Raw genomic sequence first — 16508 nt, forward strand, 5'->3', positions numbered from 1 at the left:
TAGTAACTGTCGGATAAAACAGTACTTGTCTGATAAAACGTCCGACAAGTCCTTTCATGAAACGCTCCCCAGATCTTTGTCCTCCTATGTGCACACATACTAAAAATGTTCTTTAGCTATCGCAAAAAGATATATTCTTTGCTACATTGTGACCTCTGTGTCATTAAAAAATAATCGCGTCATTATCATTGCAATATGTACACAATGTAAGTTTGAATTGGATCCCAAAAGTCCTTCAATCAATATCATGACAGTGACATATTCAGATGTATGCAATGACCTCTGTAAATTACATCACATGATCTGAAACACTACTCAAATTGTCACTCCTCAATGTAAACCTTGACTAAGACACTGACCCGTCAGATGTTATCATGAAAATGGAACCACAAAGGACAAACGCCCTCAAAGATTAGTGCCTCTGCCAACCACTCCAAGAAGATGGAGTTGTGAATAACAAACTGATTTCAGTTGTCCATATGGTTTCATGTTAATTATGTTTTGCAACTTACTCCAAAAGAAAAAGAAAATTAATATCAGCTATGCAATACAGTCAACTATTCCAACAAGTTTAAAATTCTTTTATAGTGATTTTTTTTTACGAAGACAATTTAATATATTTTTTACATTTGTGCACAACTGCATGTATCATTGTGTTCCTTATGGTGACTGGTCTAGTATTTTGGGTTTAAAAAATAAAAATAAGCTCATTTCTGGATATGTACTGGTTTACAATCAGAAAAGGAAATTGATATCAAGAATTAAACTTTTAATTCAAGCTTCTCAGATTGGATGAAAGAAAATCAACATTTAGCTTTGTTTCCATTTTGCAACCTTTTTTTGGAATGATTCCAACAATGGGTCCGAGATGGTCATGTTCCTGAAAAGTTTATACGGCAAATCTACTCCTCCTTCTCTCCAAAATTTCTTGAACATTGGGTAGAGGCATTGCTGTTTCAAGTCGTGGCCTTATACGGCGTGGATCAGTTTCCAGCATCTCGATAGGGGAGGAGAGTGGCAGTGGATCATTTGCGCGCATGATGAAGATTTCCTCCATCATTTCTCTCAGGTAGGGGTAGGTTTTTGCTTCTTTTACACCAACGGCTACATACTGCCTTGCATGCTTGGACCATCTGATTTGGTGCCTGTTAATTGGAAATATGAAATAAGGTAAATGTTCGAATACCTTCATACTAATAAAAGGAATATAAGGAGAGTTTACATGATAATAAGATGAGGAAGACAATGAGGAATAATTAAGTAGGGGAAGGCGGGTAAGTTGTGACACTTTTTGCCTTTTGCATGTTAGAATTGATATGATTAAAGCCAAAAAATTTCATCAAAATCGGATAACAAACCCAGTGGGGGATATACCCTTAACACGTTTGGCTAGTCTTTAAAAAAAAAAGTTTTTTTTTTTTTGGGGGGGAAACACACCCTAAATACGTTGGACCCTGCGATTGACCGTTGACTAGTCTTTCAAAACCTCCCTTTTTTGGAAAAATGAGTGTTTTTGATACCCTTTACGAGTCCACGCGCGGACTGTCCAAAACTTAAAAAACACCCCTTTAAACACGTTTTTTGGTCACAAGTAAGTACAGCAATATTTAACTGCCCCCCCCCCCCCTCCTGAAAACAAATTATAAAGTTATTGAAGTTTAAAGTTTAGCAATATTTTGTGAAAACAGTTGTCATAAATATTCATTAGGTGGGCTGATGATGTCACATCTCTTTCCGTTTTCTTATGTTATTACATACAATCATATTTTTTTCATTATTTCATACTTGTGTGAATAATGTCTCCCTTACAAGAAAGTTGCAACAATAAATATCTAACCAGTTGTCAATCCAATTTTTCTAGTTCTTGGAGGTAAAAAATTAAATAAACCTAATTTCATAAAATAAATACAAACGAACAAGTGGGGATGTGACATCAGCCCACCTAATGAATATTCATGATGACTATATTTTCACACAATATTGCTAAACTTTAAATTCAATATCTTTGTTATCCGATTTTGATGAAATTTTTAGCATTATGCTCAGTGAAATCTACTCTATTTTTTAAGCAATAATTACTTTCAGCCTGGACCATCCCTTTAACTTTCTACTGCCACACTGAAAGTCAATTGTCACCTTTGAAAAAAGAGATTTCAAGTGGCTCAATTTGCCCCATCTGAACGGTAAATTGAGCCACCTTTTGGCATAAGTTTAGCCACAAAAAAAATGTACAAAATGTATGGGGGAAGAACCAGCATGTCAACTTTTCTTTAATCCTAAAATGGCCGGGGGATGGGGGAATGGGTTTGAATCAACTCCCTCCCCCCCTCAACATTTTCTGCGATCATTCTGCTGCGCAAACTTTTTTGACTGGGCCACTCGCAGAGTTTTTTCTTTTAAAGTCTCACAAATCTTTTGAGACCAAATTTACGACACCCGGGTACGCGATTCCGAAATTACGCAATATTTCGTAAGTGCATGTCAGACCAAAAATTGTTCAAAAATGTGGAAATCGATGCAAATTGAGTTTTCTCATCTTATTCATAAAGATGTGATTATTTTTATGTTAAACAGCTGAAGAATGCTACAAAGAATATTTTTACCAAAAATTAGCATTCTAGGATCTTTACTTAATGAGAGCAAGTTTGATTTATGTATAAATAAGCATTAATAATTCACATAAAATAAAATCTCATTATTTTGGAAAATTTTACCATACAGCCTTGTAGATTACATCACACACTAACATCGTCAGAGGGGGGGGGGGTTGAATCAACCCCCCCCCCATAGAACAGCCAAAAAAGCCCGGCCTAGTTAGGGTTAAAGTCTTTTAACTCGCTAATTCTCTATAAATACCAACATTCTCTAAAAGGAAAACAACAGTCATGTAAATCTGCTATTTTCTGCCTCCATATTGCTGGCTTTTTAAAGATGTATTTTTCATGTACATTACCATAAGTTTTACCATGGCCCACCTTGCCCCATGTTCGTTTGCTCAAATTAACCAAGTATAACTTAAAATTTCGCATCCACACATTTCTTATGCATCTATCGTGTAAAAAACTACGACAAAAGTGAAGATCCACCTGGACAACAATGTTGTTCTTATGTCTTTCTTATATAGATGTATCCATGTAAAAACACTTATTTCACACCCTTTTCTACTTTTTTTTGCTGAAATTTGTATTTTTCCATGAAAAAATGTGTTGGGGTTAGGGGTTATGCAATGGGTCATCAATACATGACACCACCACAATGTCTGACTCATTCATTATTGACCTGGTGTTGTGGCTCAACTTGCTCCTATGCTCAACTTACATCCACGTTCCCCTACATTTATATGCTCAAAATGTACAATTACTTCCTATGACTATGACAGAGTAACTTTGTACTACCTTTTTTCGCCATTTGCATCCTTCTTGTAAGGTCTATCCTTGTGGGCTTGGTAATCAATGACTGCCATAAAGTTTCGTGCCCGAAATGCACGATACCTGAAAGTGAAAATCGATCACATAAATATGTCACACTAACTGGTATACTTATGAGGTTCAATGCATTGGGCAATTGTAAAAACAAAAGAAACAAGATCATCTAGAGTGTAAAATATTAGGAAGGGGCCAAACTTTCTGATATTTAATTGTAAATGTACATACAATGAAACAAGAGATATTTACATGTACTAAACAAATCCAATCTTTCCTAATTTATTTTTTTGCTATTCACCTGTAAGTAAAGAAAAAATCTTATTGTTAATGTTATGACCCAAACTGAAACTTTTTTATTTGTTCTTCTAAATTGAAAAATGAACAATTTAGATACAATGAAAATTATATACAAAAATGTCTACTTACCCAAATGAATATCGCTTTGAAGCATACATAAGAATGTGATTGTTCAGGCTTTCAATGGTGGAAGTGTGCCTGGGAGGACATAAATACCAAAAAACATGTAGGAAATATTTATTTAACAAGAGAGTCGATAAGCAAGTATATAATGCGCCTGCCTGTAACAAGCAAAATGGATTTATCGGTCAAGCAAGAAAAGTAGAAGGTGGCGACTTTACCTTTGACTGTCTTAACTTCAAAATCAATATAATTCCTTGGATCTATGCTAGCATCATACACACCAAATTTTATGAGCCTATAGCTTAAGTTAAACTAAAGTCATCGTGTTAACAGGGACATCAGAAGGGTAAGATATAAACATGTCAGTGTGAATTTGACCTTCAAATCAAAGATTTCCTGGGATCCACACAAGTATCATACACACCAAAGTATATGAGCGTAGATTAAGTTGAACTGAAGTCATCGCGTTTACAAGGAAAAGTTAACGATCAGATAGATGGACGGACACCGATCGTGATACCATTATACGTATAATGAAAAGCACATACAATCAAAATCCAAATGTAAGTATGGAGACCATCTTTGGTATATTTTCAGCACATGCAATGAATAAGAATAGAATTATAAATCCATGCAGTTACATGTACTTGAATTGTCCGTTTTGTTCTTACAACAGTAACCTTTGATGTTAGGGGAAGTCCATTTCCATAATGCAAATAAATGAACCAAGAAAACAGTTCGCTATCCAAGAACAAAGTATGTCAATGTATATGATAATGCCTTTGATCTTCGATTTCATGATGAAAAGCATTTGCCAAAAGGGTGTTCCATCCCATGAGTGGTAAGATAAAATAAAAACAGTGTCCCTCTTATATGCATATAAGATTCAAGTTGGGGTATTCAGTCATGACCAGAATTAGTCATTTTCTTTTCAACACAAATTCTAATCAGATCATTGCTGTTCCCATTTGCACAAATGGAAAAGTTGAGCCTTGAAATAGAAAGTTATTGTGAATTGAAGATACTTTCTGGTAATGATTTCTGTAACCTTTGAACCCACAAGATCTAAAAATAAGCAGACCATTACTCCTATATATACATATATACTTCAACCAAGTTTGAAGTTGATCAGTCAAAGATAATTGAATTATTCTTAGAATTTAAATGTGACATAATGCCTCTGGCAATCGCCTTCAGCAACCAGAACAGTTCGCAGACTTATCACGAATGAGGAAACGTACACTGTCACCAATTGCTCTTCTGAAGGCCACTTGATAAGCTGTCAGCATAGAAAAGTTGTTCTCATTTTGAAAGCTTCTATATAAACAGTCACAAACCAGTCAACCAATCAAAAGTATTTCACTGAAATTGTCAGCATTGACTATTATTCATCATCGCTGACCACTTTAATGAGAAAACAACAAATCCTACCATCAAGAGTATGAAAGTTCCAGAAATACTGTAAGCTATGGAAATTGTGGAAATTAAATAACTCACCTGAATGTCACATATCGCTCAATGTTTGACAAAAACCGCTTCTCATAGCATAACTCTACCAATGCACGATGTGGAGGAGATCCTGCTTGCAGCCATTCCTCCCTCTCAGGTAACTCCTCATGACTGCAGGTCACTGTGCCTTCACCCAAGCCAGAAACCCACTCATGCTTGTCAGTTACATGATGGGTCAGTCCTCTCCATTTTGCCTGAAGAAAGAAAACAAAATAAATTTAGACTTGAAAAGAAAAATTTCACTGACCTGCACCTTCTGAACTTCCACCTGAACTTCAACGGTGGGGGGGGGGGGTGTAATCTCTGATACTCCAATAATACATGGGCTATACACAATAGGCCAAGGGAGTATAAAAATGCTTTAGCCTAAACTGGAAACATAGTGAATGGGCTCAAGCCTAAATGGTTATTAGACCACAAGTGTAAATGAGAAGTAGACATATTGATTTTAAAGTAACTGGGATTAGATATGCGGGATAGGAGAGCAAATGCAATGTATAAAAAGCAGGTGTAGACCAATTAGCATTTTTCTAAATGAGGGGGGGAACAATACTTTCTTTTCACAAGTTGGAACATCAAACTTACAAGAAATGCTCGACTGCTCCTGCCACATGTCTCGGCGCACCACCAAAAGTGAAACACGACATGCCTCACCCAATACAATAGTGCACATGTTGAAACCTTGCCTGCTGCCTGCAAATGAAGAAAAATGTTGTAGAATTCCCTTAATAACAGGAACAAACACAATTGTTAGTGTTAACTTACACTCAAGTTTTCAATTCATCACAAAAACATCATGTATGAAAAAGTCATTATAGAAAAAAAATAAAAAATTTATAAATCAATTGAAATTCCATGTTTGTTCTCTCTGCTTACCTTGGTTAGCTTCTTTCCAAGATTTTTCCCAGCATGCCATACATCCCCGGAATGACGAATGGTGGGCCTTTTCTCTCCTGTTTTTAGGATTAAAAAAAATTATTAGTTATATAATTTTGAATGGAAATCAGTTGCCTAATCTTCATTTATCAAAGAACTAAATTAGTAGCCTAAGTTGTAGTAACAAGGCTGGACATATACGATGGACAAAAATGAAGGGGTACTGTACAAGGAAATCGTGTCCAACTATGTGCATCTTTATATGAAGGTCACAACATTATTGTAACTGCATATTCAACAAATATTACCATACATTGCATCATGTTAGTGCTTTCTCAAAGTTGAAACATAAAGTTTTAATGTCTAGGGCCCCGTAACACAAAGGTTAGCGATTAATCATAAATAAAGTAGCCTATCAGATTTTTGCTTAACAGACTGACCAGGAACCAATCAGACTATCCATTGCAAATCTATTTTGGGTCCCTAGATCAATCATATGTCTTTTAGTTAATTGCAAATTAGTGATTGATTGCCAATTTTCTCCTTGAAACAAGAATTTTAATCTGATTTGCTACAGCTAACATTGATCTATCAGTTGTAAAATTGGAACATAATATTTGCAATTGATCGCAAATATTTTCTTGCAACACCACCTTCGGCAATCAAATTAGCGATTAATCGCTAACCAAGTTTAACAATTAATCATGACAAGCTTTAGCTTTCAAATTCCTATTCCAGATTTTACTAAAATAGAAAAAAATATGAAGATGGTCTAACTTATGTAGTAAAAGTAAACTTACAAGTTCTATATGGACATTGTTTCAATGGATTTGAAATATGCAATGATGAAAAAAACTTAATTTATAACTCATTCATTATGAGACAGTCAAGAAAGCCAAAATGTGCCACTTAATTTGTAGGATCAAATTAAAAAAAGAGTGTGGTAAAATGGGTAGTCATTATGACGCTACAACAGAATTCTCTCACGTCTGTCCATACATACTCATATAGCGGGTAATTGAAGGATGAGCATCAGTCACCAGTTCATCAACCTGCACCCCTTCTTGTTCAAGTTTGTTAAGACCCCGCTTCAATCCCTCCAACTCCATAAGTGGGCTCTTCCCCCCAGTTTCTCTCTTTTCAACCACCTGCACGTCAACTACGTCTTTCGTGTCATGTGCCATGAGAATGTACGTCAGGTATCGCGCACAAAATCCTGGTGAATCATTGCGACCATCACCTACCCACAAAACACAATTTTGAAAGCATTACAAATGTGAAGTAAATTTTCATTATTTCTCATTTCATTTCATTTCATACAGAGATGTATTCAGATACAGTTTACATGTACATGTTTACAAGAGGATTGAAAGAGACTGACTATTGAAGAATCTTGGGAAAAGTACACCTGTTAGTTGTTCTTTCTGCTTAGGTTCAAAATCTTTCAAAATTTTCAGTACTGACCTATCAATCGAAAGCTGATAATATGCAAAAGAAGAGCATTCCATTACATTTCAAGAGGGGGAAAAAATGTGGCCGACTGACTGACCAAAGTAAACTGCAACCTTATGCAAGATGTTTGGTTGGGTTTTATCATATTGACACCTGCTATAGATTAAGCCCGAGTATGACCTGATGTACATGGAGATGACGATCCTGATTTGGTCAAATTTGTACTGTTCAAACATATTAGACATGACTGTCAGAATATAATGCACACCTAAATGGCAATAATTATTTTTAAAATTCTATGCTATTCTATTTCTAAATATTTGTTATTTGTCTGTCCCTACAAGAAAAAAAAACCTTGTTCAGAACTTCAAACAATAGAAACACAACTACAGATTTTCTGAAAATATGAAACAAAACGAATCAAGTAAAATAAAAAAGTCACCTTTCATAAATGACACAATTGAAATAATTATTTATTACTTACCACAAAGAACTATCCTTCCCTCCTTGTGTTTGGACAACACAGTTGCCTGCACTTCCTCCCATTTCTTCTCGATGGTCGGGGCAATGTACTTACGCTGGTGTGCATAGAAAGTTGAACTAGATATCATGTTCAGGGACATGAATCTGGCTAACAGGCTCACCTTATTGAAATTATTGCCTGTCATGACAATAGCCGAGGCCAGCTTCATGTCTCCCACATGAGACCTTTGTAGGGTTTCCTGCCCACACCAGCTTGTAACATGGCCATTCGAGCAAACCTGTCATAAATGAAAGATGAAGTAAATTAAATGTTTAACACAGAAAATCGAGTAGATTTGACAAAAATAATTAATACAGCTTGAATGACACATACTTACCCATTTCACATGCACAGATGTGCCAGATGGTGTCAATTCGACATCTAAGTCCTCTCTGCATTTGCACGATGACCTTACTTCTTTACATAGGCTTTTGAGTCTGCTCAAGGAGACAATACAGAAGTTTGTTTCTGCAGCCTGTGTTGGTGCGACTTTGGCATGGAGGCCACTCCTTGTGAATGCCTCGCATGGTTCGTCGAGCTGTTGGGGAGGTAGCTCCCCAATGACCTCCTCCTCCGCTCCAATAACATCAATGTCTTTAGGGAGAGGTCTGAAAGAAATACAATATGTTGCAATCTGATTAATTTCTTTTAACCCTATCTACATGTAGGTGGGTGGGGAGTTTCCTTGGAGCCCCCCCCCCCTCAACAGTTCGCACACTATTCTTGCCGCGCAAAATTTTTGGACCGTGCCGCTCACTAGCTTTCTTAATTCAAGTCTTACACAAGTTTTCATACAAACTTTGCAACATCTGGGTATGCAATTCCAATATTACACAACGTTTTGTAAGTGCAGACCAAAAATTGCTCAAAAACATGATTTTGTGTACAAAGTCAATGCAAATTGTGTTTTCAACCAAGAAGCATGTATGATTATTTTCAGATTTGCTGATCTAAATAGTTTAGTTTCAGGTCAATTATGGTTTCAAAAGAGTCAACAACAAATTTCAAAAGAATTGAATAATGAAAAACAAAGAAATGCAAAAGAAATTACACAAATAAATATTATACATAAAAAGTTGATCTGACATCACAATATTTTCGGCATACACTTGCTAAGAACACCATGAAGTGTTTCTTCACCATAATTCGATTGGAACATTTGGAGCTTCATTTATTGATTCAGAGGAAAAAGTATGATTATGCAAACTAATTATGCATTATCACTAGCAATTTGCATTAATAAATCACTCTACAATTTGGTAGACAATGTCAAGACAATTAGCATCATCACTAGCAATTAGCATTAATAAGTTACTCTACAATTTGATAGATACTGTGCAAGACAACCTGCATGCCAATTTTCGGCACGGTCAAAGGCCAAAATTTCAAGGGGAGGGGGCCTAGGAAGCAACCCCCCCCCCCCCCCCGCCCCAGCCATATGAACTCCACATGCGACATCTGAAGATACCATATCTGACATGAATGTATACATACCAGTACATGTACATCATGTAGAATTACAGTTTATTAAACACACCTTATGTTTCAACCAACTGAAATATTTTTGAGCAAATTGATACTGGTACTTGATTAGATGCAACCATGTCAGCTAAGGGCAGGTCATTTACATGTATTTTTAATCTTTTTAGAACAAGGACACTTCTCTAGAGTGAACATTTTCAAATTATTTTTCACACTATTCATGAAATAGTTTTCCATGTTGATCTGCCATTAGAAAAGCAAAATTCTTGTAGCAAACTACCTTGTACAGAAAATAGCAAACTAAACTCGACTTACCCTTCATGAAAGGTTATTTCAGGTTGAAATTCGCTTTCAGGTTCAAAGTCACTGTCACCTTCATACGCAGTCTCATATTCATCCTCCTCCTCCTCCTCATCGAACCACTCTGATGTGGCCACATGTGAATAACTGATGTTGACACTGTTGTGAAAATTTAATTTAATTAACAGACCAGGTAGCAGGAAAATATCACTTGTAGTAAATACTGTCAATGGATTTGCTTAGGTTATTAGAGGCAGAATATTGCATGATTAACAAGGTACATGTATTTCCCCGTTATATATGTTTCAGGAGACATTTCATTCTATAGAGACATAATGACAATCAAATTGCAAAAAAAAAATTAAAATAAAAAATGTACACTGATTGCACCACGACACAGCCATATATTGCCATCATGAAGAACTGCATGAAAATTTAAAAACAATGCTCTTCTTTCCTTCTTGGATATAAGTAACCGAACATATGAATCAACGATGGTAAAACTTACTCAAATCCCTGATTGACCAGTGTTTGCTCTTCAAGCTCTACTGTTGCACATTCCTCCTGCAGCGAATGAATCCCAGACACAGTTGGACTGGATCTGAATAAGTCAAAAAATATTCATGCGCGCATGATGAAAGGTTACAAGGTTTCACGTTTATTTTCCAAACAACTATTTATGTTTTAAGATACAAAATATATTCATGTCCTTGTACTGACCTACACAACACTTGAGCATGTGTCCCAACATCAGATCAGGTCATGACAATCCTATCTATCATAAATACACACACATGACCCAAACCAGTGTGAAGCAAAACATTTATGTAGCGGACAGAAACAGGAAGGACAGACGTTCAGGGAATATGATGCCTTCTATCCAGTAACACTACAGGTACTGCGGAAAGGGCACAAAAATGAATGCTTACCCATTTTCAGAGGGAGGACTGACAGCTGTGGAACTGTGTGAAAAGAAAAATATAAATCTTTAAAAGTATGACAGAGATTTTACAGACTAATCCTCAACTTCATTATACTACATGTATGTTCTTCATACAAAGAAGAAATATTCCATCTGCTGATACATGTACATGTATGTGGTGTACTATTTCTGTATAGCAGATCACCCCCCCCCCCCCCCCGGAAAAAAATTGAATTAATGAAAATCAGCTGACTTCTCGACGATACAATCAATGTCAAAATTGATGCTTTCACCAATGCCACACCCAGACTTTGTGCTTCCTAAAAATATTGAAAAGTACTCTAAACAATGGACGATAATGAACTATTAAAGAATATTAAACAATAAGATAAGCATTCGACTATCTCACACATACAACTTTTATATACCTGTGACCTTTAATCCAAGAAATTACTTACCGGTAACCATTTTTCAAGAGACATCAGTAAAGTAACAAGTAACTTTTAAGTCTTAATTCATATATGACCGATTATTCAAGTTTGGAAATTATGTCACTTGTTAGATATTTAGTTCTGAAGTCGGGTGACAGAATACATGTATTTTATTTAATTAAGTTCATTTTTCGGGGCTCGTCAGACACTGTAGGGTTATGTCTACATTTAACATTTAGCATGAAGGTTTGCATGTATACTCTTTTACGAAAATTTGCATGTATACTCTTTTACGAAAATTTTTGAAAAACCCTACACAGCAACGGGAAACTAATTACAAAAGTTACAGGAATTTTGTGAAAGAGCAAATTCGAAAACGTAAACGTGAATATTTTAACTCCAAATTTAACAATGTACGTGGAAAGATAAAAGACACTTGGAATGTTATCAACGAATTCCTTAATAAACCAAAGCCGCGTACACAATGTGAACAGATGGTGAGCAATGGTCGTGAAGTAGAGAATAAGCAATCCATTGTAGACATGAATATTTCAGCTCTGTTGGATGTAATTTTATCAATAATGCCCCTAGTAGTAACAAAAACTTTTGTGATTTTTTTAGGTAACAAAAACAGCCATACAATGTTCTTTAAACCAATAACAGGAAAAGAGATTTTAGATATTGTGTCCACTTTTAAAGAAAATAAAAGCCCAGGTCAAGATGCTATTACTGTTAAAGTTTTTAAACGATCAATTAATTAATCTAGTAATATCTTTAATAGGTCTTTGGAAGAGGGCGTATTCCCAAATTGTGTATTTGGCCAAAATTCATAAATGTATCATTATTCCTGCTTTTACTATTAAATTAAACTTAATTAATTTTGCCTTATGATCAGAATTAAGTCTGGAACGATTTCCATCGAAAAAACAAGGAAATACATAACAAATACAAAAAACACAATAAATACATAAGAAATAGATCTTGGTACCAGAATTTTTTTCATTCAAAATTGTTAGGAATGCTATAAAGAATATTTTCACCCAAAAATAGCATTCTACGAGCTTTATTTACAGAATCAGAACAAAAAGCATGATTTCATGAAAAATTAGCATAATTCATTTAATAAAAAACCTATGAATTCAGTGAAATCAAAATGCATACATTACGTCATTCTCTACCATCATGCAAATTTTCGTGGTGATAGCAAAATCCGAGGCTGATATCTTATGGGGGGGGGGCCATTATGGCCCCCTCCCCGGAATGACAAGAATCAAAATACCCCTGGTCTCATTAATGAAAATCTTGTTCTCTGTGAAATTATCTAATAACAAACCGCTCCAAGAATCACTGATATTCATTCTGCAGATAGTATATATATGAACTGATTCAAAAAGGTATTTGGGAATAGTGATCCTGCTTGTACTTCAATAATGCCTACTTCTAAATAATTCTCAAATACAAAAATGTACCTGTGTAGATGAATGTCTTTCATTCGGTAAAGTGGTGTGGATGCTGTAACCGGCAACCTATTGAAATAACAAGTAAAAAGGTAAAAAGGTTGAATATAGAACATAATGAAGACAAAATCTTTATTATCTACGGTATTATCCAATATCCATAAATTCAATCATAATTGTTGTATACCTTTATAAGTCATGCCCACTTATACAAAACTTACACAAAAAGTGACAATTTTATTTTCACAAAAAGATGAATGCACATCACACATTGTTTCTAATTGCACCCATGCACACTTCATTGTCAGGTGTGATAAATCACTGAGATGAAATTAAAGTAAAACAAAATTATCAATTTTATGTGTTCCATCAACTTCCATGCCTATTATTGACTCTCGTGTATGTGCACTAGCCTGTTTTTATGAGTGGTGCTTCATTTGATAACGTGATTACCTAAACTTGACAAATGTATCACATGCAATTGTTCTCAAATATTTGCAAATGTTGATACTGTAACAAATATTGTGATGAATACTCACATCTCCATATCTCTAGTTCCATGGGCAGATTCAGCAGATTTAACTGGCGTTTGCGTGAGAAACCTGAAAAAAAATTCTATATTTAATTTTTGAAAACATGAACCATACATGTAAAGCTTGATAACAAAAGAGGCTATATCCACTTTCAACCCAAACTGATTATTGTTTATAAATGCATCCATAGGTATTGGCACACTGGCAGATTGGGGGGGGGGGCATTTCCAGCCTCTGCCCCCTCCCACTGAGAGTCATACATGTAGTCAATGTTACATATTGTCGTTTATACCCATATTCAGAACCCCTCTCCCATCCCCCCCCCTTTAATATTCAGTCACTGCCAATCTAGAGTAAACGAAACCTGTGAATTTTGCAAGAGATTGTTCACTGCTCTTGCACCAATCAAAGGATTTTTACCTTGAAACACCAATGTGATATACAACTGAATAGGCAATTAGATAATCATCTACCGGTAATTCTATTCCCATTCCTTCCCAATGGTTTTTGTATGAGAAGCTCACATGCCTCAGCAATAGTGCTGAATTTTACTATTGCAAGCCCAAGCCCAGGAAAAAAAACATTTTCTTACTCTCACATGTCTCATCTGTTCTTTAATTTCTACTTATCTGTATGTTATTCAATTTCAAATTGTATTTTTTACTTACATTGTACAATTTGGGTAAGGTTTTTGTGGCCAAATAATAAAAGGACAAGTCCACCCCAACAAAAACTTGATTTGAATGAAAATAGAAAAATTCAACAAGCATAACACTGATAATGTTATCAAAATGGAATGTACAATAAGAAAGTTATGGCATTTTAAAGTTCCACTTCATTTCACAAAACAATTGTATGCACTTCTTGGTCAGTATGCAAATGAGGAACTGATGACATCACTCACTCACTATTTATTTTGTATTTTATTAGTTGAAATAAGAAATATTTTTATTTTCTCCTCATTGTCATGTGAAATGAAGTTTCATTCCACCCTGAACACATGGAATTCATTTTTTAAACATTTTCTTCTTCAAGGCAAGGAGGCCCTAATCGTTAAATTCGTAAAAATTGAAATATTGTATAATTCAAACAATAAAAAACAAAAGTAGTGAGTGACATCATCGACTCTCTCATGTGGATGTAACTGGCTCGTTCTTGAAACTAATTTGTTAAAAATAAGTGAAAATTTGAAATGTCATAACTTTCTTATTTTACATCCAATTATGAGGAAATTTTCAGCAGTGGCAGTGCTTGTGTGATTTTTCTCTATAGATTCAAATCAACATTTTTCTGAGGTGGACTTGACCTTTACCAACAAGAACAAATAATAAAAGGGTAATTCCAAAAATATAATCAACCTTTTTGTATGTCCATCCACTTGTGAATGGAAGTGCCCCCCCCCCCCCCGCCCCGGGCTAAGGCTACGTCTCTTCTGCTCTTTTCCCCAATAGTATCTATCGATATCAAGGTATTTTACTTTAATTTGGAAGCCTTTCGTGAAACAGGTTTAGTAAGAATGGAAGTAGAACTAATTCGGCCAAATCGTGGTTTAGGAAACCACTCATAGATTTGTGTACGCGCATTTGTGTACAAAGTGAATGGAGGTGGAAATAGGGAACCGTGCGTGCGACTGAATAAAGCGCTGCTGTGATGAAGGAACGGTGGTTACCTATATCACGATAATGCCACTAATTCCATGGTTGGTGGATAAAGATATAACTAACTTGTCCAGGTGTTAAGAAACGGGCCCCAAAGAGCTCCCTAGCCTGGCATGCTAGGCCTAGCCAGGCCCTAGGTTAGGATTCATCTTGCACAGTAAATGTTGATATGAACTGAAGTTAGCAACCAAATCATGCGAATATAGTTTCGCATGCGGCATACTGCCAATTTGTTCGCCAAATGTTCGCATGATTTGGTTGCTAACTTCAGTTCATATCAACATTACTTTTCTGTGCATGCACGGCCTAACCCAGAGCTCGCGAGCGGGAGCTACCTGGGACTGGTTAGGTGAATTCAAGCTATCCGCGAACAAGTATTGGTGATGAGGTGTGCTGGTAATCGGTAGTTGTGAAACTGCATTAGCGCCGAAAATTCGATAAATATGTGAACAAAAGGTCTCATTAAATTTTTTTTTTCATGAACGTTACTCACATTGCCAACAATGATTCCGCCAGCTCATCGCTAGTGTCGAAGCCTCCCCTTTCCTTGGCTTCATTCCACTGAAGGAATGTTTTCTCCATCAAAACTACATGCTTCCTCTTTGATCTTTGTTCTCTTTCTCTTTCTTCGTACCGAGCTCTCGCCCTTCTCTGCGCTTCCTTACTCCTTCCCCTCGATTCTTCCATTTAAATTTATCCTTATTGTCGGCCGTTATTAGATCCTTTCGCGTGCGATGATAATGTCCCGTTGTGACTGTGAACCGGTAGCTCGTGTTCGAAGCACAAACAAGTCGCTAGCCGGCTGGCTTCGGCGCTTTGAGCTTGCACGCACCGTTCGATGTTTGCTTTCTACTAGTACTATACTCAGCTACACACATACGGGTATTTCTTGATACTGCGCATGCGCGATGACGTATTCATCAATATGCATAACGTCGTAATGAATATGCATTATTCGAACAGTGTTCTAATATCAATTTATTTTTTAACTCGAGAGGGCGTCAACAAATTGGTCTCGATTAACCGATACGGCCATGATATATGTTTCACCCCTCAATATCATGAAAATAGAAAAGTTGTGCAAGTTTCATTTCCGTGATAAAATAGAGCAATGATATAGGTATTTAATTAATGTTATAATTTGAAAATTGATTCATTGCCCTTTTCTGAGAACAACCAATCATACACTATACCGTTAAGTTTATAGAAAATGTGGTTTCAGTAGATGTAAACACTTTTTTTTTATATGGACATTAAGCTCAAAAGTAATCAATGTTTTCACAACTGGTAATGTTCTATAAAAGAATGAATTAAGCTTCCAATTAAATTCAAAAGTCTGATTGTTTCAAATGCTTTACTGAAGTATTGTTTCCATTTGATCATTATTAAGTTTTCCTTTTTCACTGCTCTATTAATAATTTTGAATCAACTATTTTACATTCAATCCCAGTAATTCATCACAGTTTGGTTTTCCTACCAAGGCATTTTAGATATATCTATGTTGTACCATCCATGTATCT

The 16508-nt window shown here is 35.7% G+C and overlaps 1 protein-coding gene across 1 annotated transcript; it reads right to left on the reverse strand.

The window, feature by feature from the left end:
• LOC121429788 lies at positions 1-16121 on the reverse strand. The gene is made up of 15 exons (XM_041627019.1): positions 15482-16121; positions 13337-13399; positions 12810-12866; positions 10917-10949; positions 10496-10588; positions 10003-10146; positions 8543-8813; positions 8167-8443; positions 7234-7470; positions 6231-6307; positions 5940-6047; positions 5343-5548; positions 3852-3920; positions 3396-3491; positions 1-1145 (listed from the first exon to the last, which is right to left on the reverse strand). The coding sequence occupies exons 1-15, from the start codon at positions 15673-15675 to the stop codon at positions 890-892; spliced, it is 2181 nt and encodes a 726-aa protein (XP_041482953.1). The 5' UTR covers positions 15676-16121; the 3' UTR covers positions 1-889.
• Positions 16122-16508: the final 387 nt, after the last annotated feature.

Source organism: Lytechinus variegatus, chromosome 16 (genome assembly GCF_018143015.1).
Source record: "Lytechinus variegatus isolate NC3 chromosome 16, Lvar_3.0, whole genome shotgun sequence".
Taxonomy (NCBI): Eukaryota; Metazoa; Echinodermata; class Echinoidea; order Temnopleuroida; family Toxopneustidae; genus Lytechinus; species Lytechinus variegatus.

What these genes read in the sequence shown, in the direction of transcription:
- LOC121429788 (XM_041627019.1), bottom strand. Translation starts at nt 15,675, where the DNA reads ATGGAAGAATCGAGGGGAAGGAGTAAGGAAGCGCAGAGAAGGGCGAGA. An exon ending in GGGAAGGATAGTTCTTTGTG is followed by an intron (nt 7,471 to 8,166) that starts GTAAGTAATAAA and finishes TTTTGTGGGTAG; the next exon opens with GTGATGGTCGCAATGATTCA. An exon ending in GATGCAAATGGCGAAAAAAG is followed by an intron (nt 1,146 to 3,395) that starts GTAGTACAAAGT and finishes TCCAATTAACAG; the next exon opens with GCACCAAATCAGATGGTCCA.